Source organism: Octopus bimaculoides, chromosome 23 (assembly GCF_001194135.2).
Source record: "Octopus bimaculoides isolate UCB-OBI-ISO-001 chromosome 23, ASM119413v2, whole genome shotgun sequence".
Lineage (NCBI taxonomy): Eukaryota > Metazoa > Mollusca > Cephalopoda > Octopoda > Octopodidae > Octopus > Octopus bimaculoides.
Genome location: NC_069003.1, coordinates 27455245 through 27472341, shown reverse-complemented (window position 1 = coordinate 27472341; position 17097 = coordinate 27455245). Strand labels below are relative to the sequence as shown.

General features: G+C 35.7%; 1 protein-coding gene across 2 annotated transcripts in view; it reads left to right on the top strand.

The window, feature by feature from the left end:
- The window catches only part of LOC106873041 (syntaxin-17), a 21623-nt gene extending 4958 nt beyond the window's left edge, over positions 1 to 16665 (top strand). Inside the window, exons 2-9 of one of the 2 annotated variants that reach the window (XR_001409832.2) lie at positions 1649 to 1807; positions 4996 to 5227; positions 5851 to 6050; positions 7227 to 7277; positions 7476 to 7562; positions 8749 to 8881; positions 9875 to 10610; positions 16091 to 16665. Coding sequence is in view for 1 of the 2 variants with exons in the window: in XM_014920248.2 (XP_014775734.1) it covers positions 1664 to 1807; positions 4996 to 5227; positions 5851 to 6050; positions 7227 to 7277; positions 7476 to 7562; positions 8749 to 8881; positions 9875 to 9953; positions 16091 to 16097 (933 nt within the window). In the remaining variant the exon portion in view is untranslated. The remainder of the gene's footprint in view (positions 1 to 1648; positions 1808 to 4995; positions 5228 to 5850; positions 6051 to 7226; positions 7278 to 7475; positions 7563 to 8748; positions 8882 to 9874; positions 10611 to 16090) is intronic. The other variant, XM_014920248.2, reaches the window with a different exon arrangement.
- The last annotated feature ends 432 nt before the right edge of the window (positions 16666 to 17097 follow it).

Below are 17097 nucleotides of genomic sequence, written 5' to 3'. Positions count from 1 at the left end.
TTTCTGGATGTGCAAAAGGGGATGACGTCTTTATTCCAAGAATTCCTCTTACTCCATCAGGAGCAGACATTCCTTTTACATTCAGAAGACTACAATTCCCCCTTCGTGTGACTTTTGCCATGTCCATAAACAAATATCAGGGTCAAACACTGTCTATAGCTGGTCTTCTCTTGGAAGAGCCCTGCTTCTCACATGGACAACTGTATGTTGGCTGCTCAAGAGTGGGCAGCAACAAAAAAACCTATTTGCATATGCTCCACAAGAGAAAACAAGGAACATAGTTTATAATGAGGTGTTATAATCACAACAGCAAGAAAGTATGTACATGATCACCTTCTTTTTATAATAGTGCTCCCTTACTTAGTAAATATTTTCATTATCACATCACAGTCATAATCTCTCTCTTTTAAACAAACATCACGGTAGCCCAACAACAGAGGGAGTTGCAGTTTGTCTCAAGTTTTACCCTCCCCTCAAAGCTGCATAGAGATTTCAATTCAGTAGCTAATCTGTAAGCTTTGCAGTGTGTGTGTGAAAGAGAGAGAGGACATTGAAAACACTGAAGGAAATAAATATGAAATGAAAAAAATCGTATAAATAAAGGGCATTACTACAGATGTATACATCCCTGACTTTGTTGCCCCATAACATGTGTACATATGTATTTGTGTGTGTTTATGTTTTTCCACCATCCAACATAACGTTGGCTTGTTTACATCCCTGTAACTGAGCTGTTTGCCAAACAGAGACCAATAAAATAAGTTTCATTATATAAAAAAAACAAAGGACAATGCAGAGAGTACATGATTTAATGAGGCTTTTGAGTTCTGTTTTGGTTCCGCCAAGCTTTAAGTATAAGAAGATAATTAGTTAACTGTGATTAATTATGACCTAATTGTTATTTTACCAGTTTCGCTTTCAGCATTTGTCACTGAATTCATACTGTCACTTTCAGCTTTTGTTTTGTTAATTTTATCTATTTTATTTCTTTTTCTTCTTTTTTTTTTTACATTATGATGAGTAATGTAAAACCAAAGTTTAAATAACAAAAACAAAAAACAAAAGGAAATATGTTGTTTAATGACTGGAAATAGGCGTAGGCATGGCTGTGTGGTAATGAGCTTGCTTCCCAACCACATGGTTCTGGGTTCAATCCCCCGTATCAGGCCAACCAAAGCTTTTGGAATGGATTTGGTAGACTGAAAGTGAAAGATGTGCGTGTGTATATATATATATATATATATATATATATATATATATATATATACACACACACACACACACACACATATGTATATATCAGTGTGTGTGTTTTTGTATCTGTGTTTGTTCCCTGCCACCGCTTGACAACTGGTGCTGATGTGGTTACATCCCTATCACTTAGCTGTTCAGCAAAACGGACCAATAGAATAAGTATCAGGCTTTAAAAAAAATAAACACTAGGGTTGAATTGTTTGACTAAAAATTCTTCAAGGTGGTGCCCTAGTATGGCCACAGTCTTACGACTGAAACAAGTAAAAGGAATATGTATATGTGCATATATATGGGGGGTGGGGCAGTGTCTATATATGGCCATGTTTAAATGCTAAAAGGTTAATTGACATATCTTACTTGACATTTAAAAAAATTTTTTTTTATGTTATTTCAGCCAGAGGCATCAACAATGAACTTCATTGATAAAACTCCTGAAAGTGCCAGCGAGCAGAAATATTCCATCCAGAAACTATCACTATATATTGACAAGTTTTTGAAGGTGCTAGAAATCGATTTAGGAAGGTTGCATCAACATCGACGCAATATAGAAAAGGTATTGGTTTTCAAGTTCTATGTTTCATAAGGCTTTTAATTATTCTCTCTCTCTCTTCTTCTCTTGTGCATCCATTTGAGTTTATGCTATGTTTTTATTTGAGTATAGAGTATCACTTTGCAAAAATGCTTAATTTTTTCTCTTTCTCTCAGTAAGTGTTATTTCCTATTTGTTTCTGTCTAGAAATCAAAGGAAATGACTACTATTCCCTTCAAACTTTGCTTTTGTGACCTGGTCATCAATGTGACCTATTTTCTATTACATTTCAGACAGATTCAGTGCTGAGTCACTGGGGCAAGTGTCTTCTACTATAGCCTCAGGCCGACCAAAGCCTTGTGAGTGGATTTGGTAGACAGAAACTGAAAAGAAACCCGTCGTATATATGTATATATATATATATATATATGTATATATATATGTATGTGTGTGTGTATATGTTTGTGTATCTGTGTTTGTCCTCCTAACATCGCTTGACAACCGATGCTGGTGTGTTTAGGTCCCCGTAACTTCGCGGTTCGGCAAAAGAGACCGATAGAATAAGTACTAGGCTTACAAAGAATAAGTCCTGGGGTCGATTTGATTTGACTAAAGGCGGTGCTCCAGCATGGCCGCAGTCAAATGACTGAAACAAGTAAAAAAAATAAAAGAATAGCAATTAATGTAAAACATTAATAATAATAATAATTAATAATAAATATTAATAATCAATAATAATAATTAATAATAATAACCAGATGGTTGCACCAGGCTCCAATCTGGTGTGGCAGAGTTTCTGCAGCTGGATGCTCTTCCTAACGCCAACCACTCCAAGAGTGTAGTGGGTGCTTTTACGTGCCACCGGCAAGAGAGCCATTCAGGCGGTACTGGCAATGGCCACGCTCAAAATGGTATTTTTTACGTGCCACCTGCACAGGAGCCAGTTCGACGGCACTGGCAACGACCTTGCTCTAATGTTTTTTTTCACATGCCACCGGCACAAATGTTGAATAATAATAAGAATAATAATAATATGCTACCTAGCTCAGACACCAGGAAACCGCAAAATGGCAGAAATTCAAAAGATAGTCTTCCTTGGAACTGCCCTCATCCTACGTAAAATACTGTCTATGTAATCTCAAATTTTAAAACAAACATAATTTTCTTATGGTTTCTTATTCTCTATGTAAAAAACCAAATATATGGCACTCTAGATATAACACCAACATGAACTTCTAACTCGTTGTCTCTTGAGGTCTCTGGGCGAGACTTGGAGCCAACTTGTACAAATGCAAAGCAAAAGTCAGACATAAAATAATAATAAACAATGACTTGCACCTTTGTGGGTAGGTGTGGCAGCTAAAAATGGAACACTATCACATATTGTGAGTGAGTGTAGCAAACTGGTCCAAAAGGCACAATAATATGATTAAGTTTGTTCACTATGTGAAAAATACGGTCTGGGCGGTGAATGGAAGTATACAAACATGAATTAGAGGGCGTCACTGAGAACAAGGAGTATAAGATCCTGTGGGATTTTACAATCCAACGTGACTTCCTAGTCAATGCTCAGAGACCAGATATTGTTGTGGCAGACAAAAGAAAAGGAAAGGAAATATGCAACACAGTTTCACAAAATGTTCGAAATATGTCAAGGAGAACAAATTGACGAGTTATTGACAGGCATAGATTCCAGGAGCAAAGTTTTATATATTTCTTTTTTTTTAATAACTTAACCAGCTGAGGAATGACAGCAGCCATAAACCTTGACAGGCCCCCAACGATTGGTGAGAGGAAGTTATCCTCTGTCCAGAGCCTGGGCCGCAATGCTTTCTACAGAGTGAGCCCAGTTAGATATACAGGATGGTCCAAGAGTAGGTTTACAGTTATTCAACCATATCTTTCGCATTAATATATTAACAGTTTAGATCTTAGTTATAAAAAAATATGAAACCATTATTCTGTGGTAATTTAGTTAAATTTTGTCAAGCTCCCTTTTTAGTTTGTAAGATAGAAATTTAAATGTAATAAAATGTTTTAAAAGAAATTTAAAGCACCTCCGTTATAACTGTAAACCTACCTTTGGGCCACCTTGTATATCTTAACCATGTGGCAGTATTAAACCAACCTTTTTGGGTTTCTACCACAGAGTGTTCCTGGGTCTCCAACAAACTTCCTCTCAGCTTTGGACTAGAGTCATTCTATCTTAGTTAAAGTAAAGGTCCATTGTGTCTTAAATTTTTATTTTATTTTTTTTTTATTTTTTACCACTTAAGTTTTTTTTTTAACTCACTCTCTGTTTGAGATAAAAGAAATAACTTGTACAAACCATATAGATAATCTTTTCTACTCGGCACAAGGCCCGAAATTTTGGGGGAGGGGGCCAGTTGATTAGATTGATCCCAGTAAACAATTGGTACTTAATTTCTCAACCCCATTTGACACTGTTTATTAATCTGAACAATATTTCAATAGTTTGTCTTCAGCTTCAAAATGGAAAATGGGCAGAAATTCAAAATTTCAGTTTCGTATTCTGTGGTTTTCCCAGTCATTGACTTTCATTTGTTCATAACTGGTAACGAGGGAAAAAGAAATCTGATTAGATTTACACAAAACTATTTCACTTGAGTGACCTCATTCCTGCTTTTTTTCTTTCTTTTTCCTTTTCACCAATTACAAACGTGAAACTTGATGATGTCATTTCGTCAAGAAAAGAACACCACGCGGCAGGGATTGCGTTCTATGCCTTGACCCGAGCATAGGATGGGGCTCACCTCTTTGAGCTGGGAAATGAATGGAATGCCTAGTGTGTGTCTTGTAGTGGCTACCCCCTCCTAAAAAAATGGGAAATAGGCCTGGGTATACATATATGTATTTTGAGCATGGAGACAGACATACTGTCAAAATATTGTTCAGTTTAGTAAACAGAGACAATCTGTATCTTATTATTTTATTACACTCTTCTTATTTGCGTAAATTTGCTTTTGTGAAGAGTTGTGTCAGTTTGCATAAATTATTATAATTATTATTTAGGTGTTGAGCTGGCAGAATTGTTAGCACACCAAGCAAAATGGTTGGTGGCATTTTGTCCATCTTCACATTCTCGGTTCAAATTCCATTGAACCGAGAACAGCTCTAGTTATCATTATTATTATTATTATTATTATAATTATCATTATTAGTATTATTATTATCATCTTCTTTCTCTTCAGTATTCTCGGCTGGATGATCTCTACAGTTTGAACAAAGAACAAGTAAATGCAGGTCGTACAGTTCAACAGATTAAAGCAAACATCAAGGAATTGGAGAAAGCCCGAAGTAGGATAATTGATGAAGATCTATCAAAGTTTGATGCTAAACTGAAACATGTGAAAGAAAAGGCACTGACCGCTATAACAGAATATATAGATGATGGCCGGTCAGCTGAGGAAGAAGAATCTGATGGTCAGTATATGTGTGTGTGTGTGTGTGTGTATCCATATATACTCTTTACTCTTTTACTTGTTTCAGTCATTTGACTGTGGCCATGCTGGAGCACTGCCTTTAGTCGAGCAAATTGACCCCAGGACTTATTCTTTGTAAGCCTAGTACTTATTGTATCGGTCTCTTTTGCCGAACCGCTAAGTTACGGGGACGTAAACACACCAGCATCGGTTATCAAGTGATGTCGGGGGCGGGGGGACAGACACAGACACACACACACATATATATACATATACATATATACGACGGGCTTTTTTCAGTTTCCGTCTACCAAATCCACTCAAAAGGCTTTGGTCGGCCCAAGGCTATAGTAGAAGACACTTGCCCAAGGTGCCACACAATGGGACCGAACCCAGAACCATGTGGTTGGTAAGCAAGCTTCTTACCATTTAAAACAAAAATGAATTTTGTAACTTGTTAAATACATACATACACACACACCCTCATGAATTTTTGGGAGTTATTTTTCTGATTTTTTGTCATCAAGTTTTTCTTAGAACCTCCTCTACCTTGTTCCACCTTCTTCCAACATTCTCATCTCCTTCTGCTTCTTCTTGTTCTTCTTCTTCTCTCCTCCTCCTCAGCTGAAGTCTGTGATAGCATTTTGACTTCTAACCTCATGCATCAGCGGCGCCGAAGTAATGAAACTGATTACATGTCAGAAGAGTTTGTACCACATAGTTTACCTGTGGAACTTGAACGGGGAAGCCATATATCTCAACTGCAGGTTTATAATGTTCCACAAGATTCTCAGGCAGCGGAATCGTGGCAGAATTTAAAAGAAGTAAGTCTTTGGCTACAACACTCTACTTATTGTTTCTGTGTTTATTTTACCACACTGGACATGTTCACAATCTCATAGATGGGACATATTCACAACCTTGTTCACTATGTTTACAAAATCATTCACTGAACACTTTCATGGCTGCATATACAAGACATGTTCACAGCCTCGTCCAATGCACATAGCTTCATAACCTTGATATCTTCTCTGCCTCGTTTACTGAACATGTTCACAGCATCAGTCAGTGGATATGTTCACATTCTATTCATTGAACGTGTTCACAGCTTCATTCTCTGGATATGTTCACTGTATTGACTAAACATGTTCACAACCTCATTCACTGGGCATATTCACAGCTTCATTCACTGAATATGTTTCACAGACTCATAGACTGGGCATGTTCATCTCATCCACTGAACACATTCACTGTCTCACAGAGAAGCCATGTTCACAGCCTCATCCACTGAGTTACATAAAATGAACAGGTTCACAACCTCATAAACTGAACATTGAACAAACTAAATAAACCTGTTCCACTCATTTCTTCCCATCTTTATCTTATCTGTTTTTGGTGACTAAAATTAAATCAAATAAGTCTCATTACAAATCTTTTCTCTTTTTTTTATTTGATCCCTGTCTCAATTCATTGAAACCTTGACTTTCAGTCCACACCATTTTCAACCCAGTTCCACTTTTCTCCAAGCCTAGTAACATGCCTGAGCCAAACATATAATCCATAACACACCATGCCAAAGTTTCCCCACCTGATAAACAGATTCTATGACCATTTCACAGCTCATTCAATAGTGATGTGAAAAACAGACAATACTTCCTTACTTTGTAATAAGTATATTATACTTTGTAGAAATTTCATTTCTGTTTATAACTATTTATGTTTCAGCTTTTAATAGCAATTTGCAAGTATTACATTGCAATGTATAAGAAACTCATATCAATTTTGAATAACTACATTTCAATTTGTAACAATTACATATGCTCTGAAAGTTTTACCATGTAACAAATATATTTTTACTTTATATTAATTACATTTTACCATGTAGTATTTACATTTTACTTTATATTAATTACATTTTACCATGTAGTAATTACATTTTACTTTACATATTTGTTACTTTTTTTCATATTTTATTTTGTTTTTCTCTTTATATTTTTCAGAATTTAGTTGATCTTAACCAAATGGTGCATGATTTTTCATCATTAGTAGAGGTATGTCATAACTATATTTATCATTAATAGAGGCACATCAAGTTATTCCTGGAACTTTATACTTGAACAACACTGGAAATATCTCTAGTATGTGTTGGAAATAGATTTAGTATAAATCAGCTGTGTGATTACTTTTAATCAGAAATTGCTAATTACTTAAATGAATTATTTTCTGTTCCTTTTTCATGCTCTGCTTAGAACCAACAAGAGAAAATCGACCAAATTGAAGAAAACCTTGAAACAGCTCACGACAATATTCAAGCAGGAGCAAAGAGTCTTTCAAAGGTACCAGTTAACTCCAAACACTCACTCCATCCATTTTAAATGTTGCTGAAGTATGGAACAAACTGCCAGCATCAGTTGTCAGTTGTCGGAGCACTGCATCCTTCGAAACTTCCATGCTTCCTGAGATTCGCCAACACTACACCTGATTTTTTCTCCCCCTCCATACACACGCAAGCATGTATCTGACTCATACACAGTTCACTTTCCAAACATTTGTACAATACTGCAGATGCTTTATGCGCACTTTTGACAAGTTGTAGTGCACCTGAGCACTGTATACAATAATTTCATTATTATTATTATATGTAATCAGGATCAGGCCTTGTAGTATATTGTCAACTTAATGTGACAATCCCAATAAGGGAACACACTACTGCCGTTTAGCCCTAGGAAGCTGGACCGCTTCCTGTCGGCCTTGACACAATTATTGTGTCCTTAAGTTTGCGAGGGGGAGACAAGCTTATTGGGATTGTCACATTAAGTTGACAATATACTACAACTTTATCGCTCCACTACTGCTTAAATCTCTCTGAGAGATTTAGAAATATTATATTTCTAATTTTGAGGATCAGGCCTTGTTTTGATACTGGTTTCCCACGAGGAAATGAGGACTTCCAGAGTCATTTCAAGGTTGTCTCTCTTGTTGTACACAATGATGATCATAGCAGCCAGTTAGCTAGAAATGCATTCTCTGTACTGCCAAAGGGTGACCATGAAATGTTTTGTTGGTGTTTTAACACCTGTTGCCTAAAGCGTCAGTTTTTCTCAGTGGCAAACAGCAGTCAATATTGCCTTTTTACAGGCTAAATATGTCCCAAAAATATTTGAACAGATTTTAATGGTCGTTTACTCACAACAAGCTTTCATGTGCCTATTACTATTACTACTATATCATCATCATCATCATCAATGAACATCTGCTTTCCATGCTGGCATGGGTTGGATGGTTTGACTGAAAACTGATGAGCTGGAGAGCTGCACCAGGTTCCAATCTGGTTTGGTATGGTTTCTACAACTGGATTCTCTTCCTAACGCCAACCACTCCAAGAGTGTAGTAGATGCTTTTTATGTGCCAATTGTACGGGTACCATTGACATGACACAAGCATATTTTGACTGTATGCAGAAAACCTGTTACCTCATCTTACATGAACCATTCATATTGTATTTCATTTTATTCCTTACAGAGTGCTAAAATAAAAACTGCCATGATACCTTTAGCTGGAGCATTAGTAGGTGGTATTGTTGGTGGACCCATTGGATTTGTAGCTTGTGCTAAGCTTGGTGGTGTAGCTGCTGCAATGGGAGGTGGACTGATTGGTAAGTATCGTGACAGTAAAGACTGTCAAACTATAACTCACAGACACACTTCAACTTTTGGCCTTTAGTGGGGCTGTCATTGCTACTCTCTGCCTTTTCTACCACAACTAGAGTCGACTGGACTCTCAGCACTTAGAGCTGGGACTTAACTCAACTGACTTTTAAGGACAATATTTACCTCTGTACTTATCTCAACAGAACTTAAAGGCAATACATTCCTCTATTCTTACTTGTACAATTCATTAACCCTTCACTATTTAAACTGGCCATATCCAACCAAAATATTCTATTTGTTTTATGTTTCAACTGGCCAAATACAGCCTCCTACACTTACCCTACAATGATGATGATGATGATCATCATCATTTAATGTCCATTTTCCATGCTGGAATGTGTTGGACGGTTTGACAGGAACTGACCAGCTGAAGGTCTGTTCAGTCTCCATATCTGCTTTGGCATGGTTTCTATAGCTGGCATAGTTTCTACAGCCCTTCCTAATGCCAACAACTTTACAGAGCACATAAAAAGCTAAGGTGCTTTTTATGTGGTACCAGCACTTACGTGCCTGCAAAATTAGGGGTTCTTAGCTGGAGAGGGTTGCAAGGGACAGGCCAGGACATAAGGGCAACCACGCTTTTACTTCGCTTGGCATGTCTTTTCAAACACAGCAAACTGCCAGGAGTATTGGTCCCCTGTCAGTCATCCAAATCTCAAAGCTACAAAACAATGCATGATTAATTCAAAAAAATGTGAATAAATAATAAAAATCACATTTGACAGAGTAAAGTGTAAAGGAAGAACTTACTATAAGGTCTCAATTATAGGAACCCTCCTACAGAATTTTAAATAGAATTCACTACACTTAAATTGTATTAATTTCATTGCTGGAGGTGAAAAATGGTTTTAATAGTTCTTCTTATTTTCTTGTTGTCATAATTTGAAGATGAAATTCTATAAACTGTCTTAAACGTTTTTCTTACATTTTTTCTTCAGGTTTTGTTGGTGGCAAAATATTGAAAAGACGGCGTCAAACTGTGGCAGAGATGGAAATGAATAATCTGAGCAAGAAAGGGTCGGTATCGCTACCTGATCTATCCGCAGTTAAAGAAGAAGCTAATCTCAAGGCTTAATTAATAACTTTGACGAGCTTTTCATTTCTTACCTCCAAAGCCAATTACCATTCCGCAAAACATTAGGAAGAATAAAGACAACCTTTGTATTCCTGAACTAACTTTGGCATGCTTTCTAATCACTCAAACCTAATTCCAAAGACAGGAATAAAAAGAAAAGGAAACAAAGCAAAACAAAAATCACACACACACACACACAAAAAAAAAAGCAAAAACAGAAAATAAACAAATTATTTTGAAGCAGAGGGCAATTATAATTTGGATGTCTAAAACTAATTTTACCATTTACTGAAATGCTATTTATTAAATGGCCATTTCAGCCAGAATTATTCAATGGTTACTGTAGTCTTTACATTTGGAATGTAAATATTGCTGTCACTGGAACATCCAGATTCCTTTGTTAAATTTATACCTTAATAATCGCCATATGTTTTCTCAAAAGATACATGGCATTAATGGTCATTTCCCACCGCCACCACCACCACCACCTCTGTAACTAACCACACTCACACAAACATGTCTGATAAGACTTATAAAAAAAACAAAAAAACATTTGTAATTACTTTTAGCCCTTTAGAATTCAGCTTACTCTGTCTAATGTAATGCTTATTTATTTGCATTGTTTTGAATTAATTATCATGCATTATCTTGTAACCTTGAGATTCCGATGATATAACTGTTTATGTTTGCAATGATATTGTAGGTTAGGTGTGAGAGGCTGGATCTAGCCAGTTTGACCATAAAATATGAAGACTATTAGGATCAGATATGGGTAGTTTAAATGTTATAGGATTAAACGGGTCACTGGTATAAAGAAAGAATTTACTGTAAAGTCTCAGTTATAGAAGCTCTCCTACAGAATTTAATATAGAAGTCAACACACTTACAATGTTTATATTAATTTCGTTGCTAGAGTTGAAAAATGTTTTAATATCTGCATCAGCCCTAAGGTAGCAAGCTGTCAGAATCATTAGCATGCTAGGCAAAATGCTTAGCACCATTTCGTCTGTCTTTACATTCTGAATTGAAATGCCGCCAGGGTTGACTTTGCCTTCAATTACATCACAGAACTGGTGAAAATACTGGTTTCAAATTTTGACATGAGGCTAGCATTTTCAGATTGGATGGGGTTAGGGTTATCGATTACATCGACCCCTAGCACTCAACTGCTAGTTATTTTATCAACCTCTGACAGGATGAAAGCAAGGTCAGCCTCGGAGAGAATTTGAACTCAGAATGTGAAAATGGATGACACACCACTAAGCATTTTACTTGTCGTGCTGACAATTCTGCCAGCTTACCATCCTAATAATAATAATAATAATAATAATGTTATTTGTTTTGCTACTAACATTTGCATGTTTAATGTTGTTTTTATGTTTCCTTTTATTTAATCTTTTAACAAAGTCAGCCCTGCTAAGCTTCATATCAAAGCCGGATTTATTGTTCATTGGCTTGTCAGTAACAGCTGCTTCTTGCTAACTTAGATTTTTATTTTCATCCATCCAAGCTCGAGGCTGATTAAATTTTTCTTGCTTCTACAAATCAAATGATGGTATCTTGCTGTCACCACCACCACTACTACTACTACTACTACTGCTGCTAGTGTTTTTAATATGTAAATGTAAAAAGGCTGAACCAGAAAGTATTGCATATAAAAGTCACAATACTTCCTGAGTCAGCCTTGTATGTGATTCTGTACATACAAAGAGTGTGAGTAGAACTCAAGTGGGCAAAAGTAGAGCCTATATATATTTTTCTTATTCATCTAAGTGTAAAGCTACATGAGTGATTTGAAGACTGAGAATTTCAATCATTGCACTTAGCAAACTATATATACACACACATATATATATATATATGGAAATATATATATATATATATATATATATATATATATATATATATATGCAAATATATCTATATATATATATATATCTATATATGCAAATATATCTATATATATATATATATCTATATATGCAAATATATCTATATATATATATATATCTATATATGCAAATATATATATATGCAAATATATCTATATATATATATGTGTGTGTTATAGTGTATAAACAATTTAAGTATTTATACACAAAAGAGGTGACCTTTGGCAGGACACCTTACATGCTAGAAAGGGCAGTTAAAGCCCAGACTACGAATAAAAGCAATTTCAAAGGGAATGAAAATAAAAAATATTTTTCTAGTTAAATACTTAAATTGTTTATACACTATTATATATGAAAATGTGTTGTCTATTGACTGTTCCATTTACATCAAATTTATGGGCTTAACCCTTTCATCACTGCGTTTATTTTGAGATGCTCTGTGTTTCTTTCAATTAATCTTAAATATAACAAAGAATCTAGTAAAATAACTTAGTTACCATTCAGCTAGTGTTAGGGACATAAATTGTGACTAAGGTTTAGTGGAAGATTTTAATTTGAAACATATGGAAACAAGACATTTGTACTACAGAGCCAGAGGCGGTTTCAGCTGGGGTTGGTATTGAAAGGGTTAAAATAAACTTGACCTAAAAGCTGTCATCCTCATTCAAACAGTATTTTGATTTTCCACAAATCAAAAAAATAGTTTTGTTTTTGAATTATTGATTGAAATTCATAAATAAAAAAAAACTGTATCTCAAGCATAGACAGACAGACAGGTAGAGGGATAGGTAGATAAATAAATATGAAAATAGATAGAATAGTGCGTATATAATGGCTTTTAGAATGGTTACACTCAAAGTATCACAATGTATTGTATGAGGTAACAAAAGAGGGTTGCTGTTAGGAAGGGCATCCATTCATTACCATACAGCCCTTAGAATTCCTGCCCAGACCATGTCGGCATGGAACAGGAGATGTAAAAATATACACACACACACATATATACACGAACACACACACACATGCATACACACATATATCATCATCATCATTATTATTCAATATCCATGTTCCATGCTGGCATGGATTGAACAGTTTGACAAAGAACAGATGAGTCAAGGATGGCATTGTGTCCCAGTGTCTACTTTGGCATATATATATATAAGCTGTGTTTCACTAACAAGGTCAGAATAAGAATGGAAATACATCTAGAGTTGCCTCCCATTATTTCCAAAATAGTTGCAACACTACTAATCAATAACTGGTATTGTTTCTTTTAGTTAACACTTTCATGTTTCCTGTCATTAAGTATATTAACACCAACTTGATTATTGATTTTCATACAACTGGTATGTCTGAGATTAATGATTCATGTTCTATAACAACCATCGTGCACTCTTCTACATGTATATAGTGAATCTTTCATCGCTACATTAGTGATGAAAAACAAGCAGAAATATGGTGACATTTATGCTTTCCTGATGAGGTCATAATAGTGAAACGTACAGAGTTGTCTCCCATACTTGTTGAAATAAATAAATACTAGTCGTTGACTGATAATGTTTGTCCCCACTAAAGGTGAACCATTTCTCTGTTGAGCATCCTATTAGTCTAATAGCTTTTTTCCGTGAACTACTGCTTTTTAGAACTCGTTGCCATCAACTTATTTTCCCCTGGTCTATGATATTCAGTCCTTTAAACTTTCTATCAATTGATATCTCTTGAATTTGTATGCCTCTTCTTTTTTTTTTTTTTGTAGACCCCTATGCTACAAGGACCTCAAAATTATATTTTAAAAAAATGATAATTATATTAGGTCTAAAGACATACTGGTCAAAATTGTTTACTGTATTAACTGTGAGCACAAGCTACAGAGAGAAACAACTGGTGAGGGACCATGAAGTGTATCTATATGTGTGTATAGATAGATGGATAAATATTAACAAATATAGAGATTAAAAGCTACTGCTGAGTTAACATTAAACATATACATACATATATATATATAGTACAGTTCTATATTTAAGAGATGAGGAATTATGTACATTATTTACATTTGATGGATATTTATCCTCATCTTGTTTGTTGTTAACACATCGTTTTGGCTGATATACCCTCCAGCCTTCATCAGGTGTTTTAGGGAAATTTCAAACCTGTGTCCTCATTCCTAAGGTATTTTTCGATGTTATTATTATTATTATTACTCAGGTCACTGCCTGCAATCAAACTCGGAATCTTAGGGTTAGTAGCCCCAAGATTCCAAGTTCAAATCTATGTATATATATATATATATATATATATATATAGATAGATAGATAGATAGATAGATAGATAGATACACACACAAACACACACACACACATATACATGGGCTTGTGGTAAGAATTTTGATTTTGTTCTGAGTTCAAATTCCACCGAGGTTGACTTTGCCTTTCATCCTTTCAGGGTCGATAAATTAAGTACTGGGGTTGATCTAATTGACCGGCTCCTACCCCAAAAGCTTTGGGCCTTGTGCTTAGAGTAGAAAACAATTTCAATTTCGAATCGCATGGTTCTGGGCTCAGTCCCATTGCATGGCACTTTAACCAAGTGTCTACTATTATAGCCCCAGGCCAACCAAAGCCTTGTGAGAATACTTGGTAGATGTAAACTGAAAGAAGCTTGTGAGTGTGTGTGTGTGTATATTTTTGTATTTGTATTTGTTTTCCCCCCACCGCCTCTTGCCAACTGGTGTCGTTTTGTTTACATCCCAGCAACTTTGTAGTTCAGCAAAAAGAGACCGATAGAATAAGTAAAGTGGCTGATTTGTTTGACTGAACCCTTCAAGGGATGCTCCAGCATGGCCATGGTCAAATGACTGAAACAAGTGAAAGATCTAATTGTACACACATGAATACAGACACAAATGGTAGTATGGTGTGGTAGTGGTGGAGGTGGTGGTGGTGGTGGTGATGGTGGCAATACAGCACCAGACTACATACATTAGCAATGTGGCTGAAGGGAAAATAAAATATACGAGGGGAGTGTTCTACAGACTAAATATAACTATGATAGGTTCTAGGTTTTCCCATAGGGGGAAAAAAAAACAAACTTTGGGATTATCCATACAATTTGTAGACAAAAACTCCCTTAAAATCTAAAAGAAAAAACAAGATATCTGCAATAAGCTCACTTATGTGCCAGTGCCACTTAAAAAGCACCCAGTACACTCTATAAAGTGGTTGGTGTTAGGATGGACATCCAGCCATAGAAACCAAGCCAAAACACATGACTGGAACCTGGTACAGCTCTCCAGTTGGCCAGCTCCAGCCAAACCGTCCAACCCATGCCAGCATGGAAAATAGACGTTAAATGACGATGAAGGGGGTCTCAAACTAATTGATTTTACACTGGTGGGAGTAGGGCAAACTAAAGGTCAAACAAAACAATAATCATGGCTTAACCCCCCAAAAAAGTGTTCAAATAAAAAGAAATATGTCACTGCATCTAGTTAAGTCACACCGTTCTGAGTTCAATTTCAGCTTAGGTCAGCTTTGTCTTTTATGTATCTGGTGAGACAAAATGATAAAATTATTGCCTGTTATATTTCAAAAAAAAAAAAAAAAAGGAAGGTATGTCGCATAGTGTTTAGGGATGTTGCACTCACAATCAATCATAAGATCAAGGTTTCGATTCCTGGACCAAGCAGTATATTGTGTTCTTGACTTGAGCAAAAACACTTCATTTCATATTGCTCCAGTCCAGTCCACTCAGCTGTAAACGAATAACCCTGTAAAGGACTGGCATCCTACTTGGGTGAAATGCTGTGATCTTAGTCGTTTATATGCTATGGAAACCAAGGTAACTAGCCATACGAGTCCTTTGACTTGCGATAGTAATACCTACCAGAACTGAACTTATTATAAGCCCCAAGCTTATTTCATTCATTATACTCTTAGCATGTCAAAATATTTGCCTTGTGCCTATATTAAAAACCAAACAATCAATGCTTACAACCAAAGAAAATTAAAAAATAAACTCTCAAATGTCTAACAGCTATTGATCCTGCTTGAAGACACACTCCCACTGTATAGGGGCCAGTTTGTCATAGATCCCATTATTTTTTTAAATTTTATTTAATTTTCATTTTATTTTATTTATTTTTTGTCTACTTTATTTTCATTTTATATTTTTGTTTTGTTTTTGAGGATTTAGTCAGAGGACGAATGGCAGTGCCAAGACCCTTTTACTGGACCTCAGAAACTGGTGGAAGAAAGGGATAAAGGAATCCTCAAACAAAGAATTTGGTCTGAATTCATGTAACAGAATGGATTCCACTAAAGATACTCAAGGGCCAGATTTTGGTGTTGAGCACCACAACCTGGCACAAGAACAAGAACGAGCTCTCCTGTGAGCTTCCACACAGTTTCCATTTACTAAACTAATACTCACAGACCTTGGGATTGTCCTGAGGCTATGGTAGAAAACGCTTAAGGTGCTGCTGTGCATTGGGACTGAACTCCAATACTACATGATCGCTTAGCAAATAACCTTATTCACTCAGCCATGCATTCTCCTCATGTCATTAAACACCTTTGTTTCGGAGAAATACAAACAAAAAAACTAAAAAGGAAAAAAAAAAAAACTAACTATGAGTGATCAATGATCTTACATCTTCCAAATGTGTCCCAATGCTCAGCCATTAACTGTCCACTGGTATTTGTAAAGCTTCAGAAATGATATGTTATGGTAGATCTGTGGTGAAATAAAATATATGGCTTTATCACTTGTTATTGTTGTTCTTATTGATGTTGATTTATATATATACACACAGGGTGTTCAGACAGTCTCTCTGCAGTGAATTTCAAAACATGTGTAGAAGAGTCAACTTATGTATCGAAAATGAAGGACGACACTTTCAGCGCCTCTTATAAGGTTTTTTAAAGTCTTGTAAAGTCTAATATATTCTTTTGTAGTCTTATACCATCTTATAAATATTTATTTTGCAATAAAATACTACAGAGAGACTTTTTGAACACCCTGTGTGTGTGTGTGTGTGTATATATATAAAATTATAATACAGGGTATCTAAGAGATACCACCACGCTGAAAAATAGCAGTCAAATCCTGACTCTAAAACCACAATAAATGTCCACATAGCACAAGTAGCGAAGACGCTATGTGGACATTTATTGTGGTTTTAGAGTCAGGATTT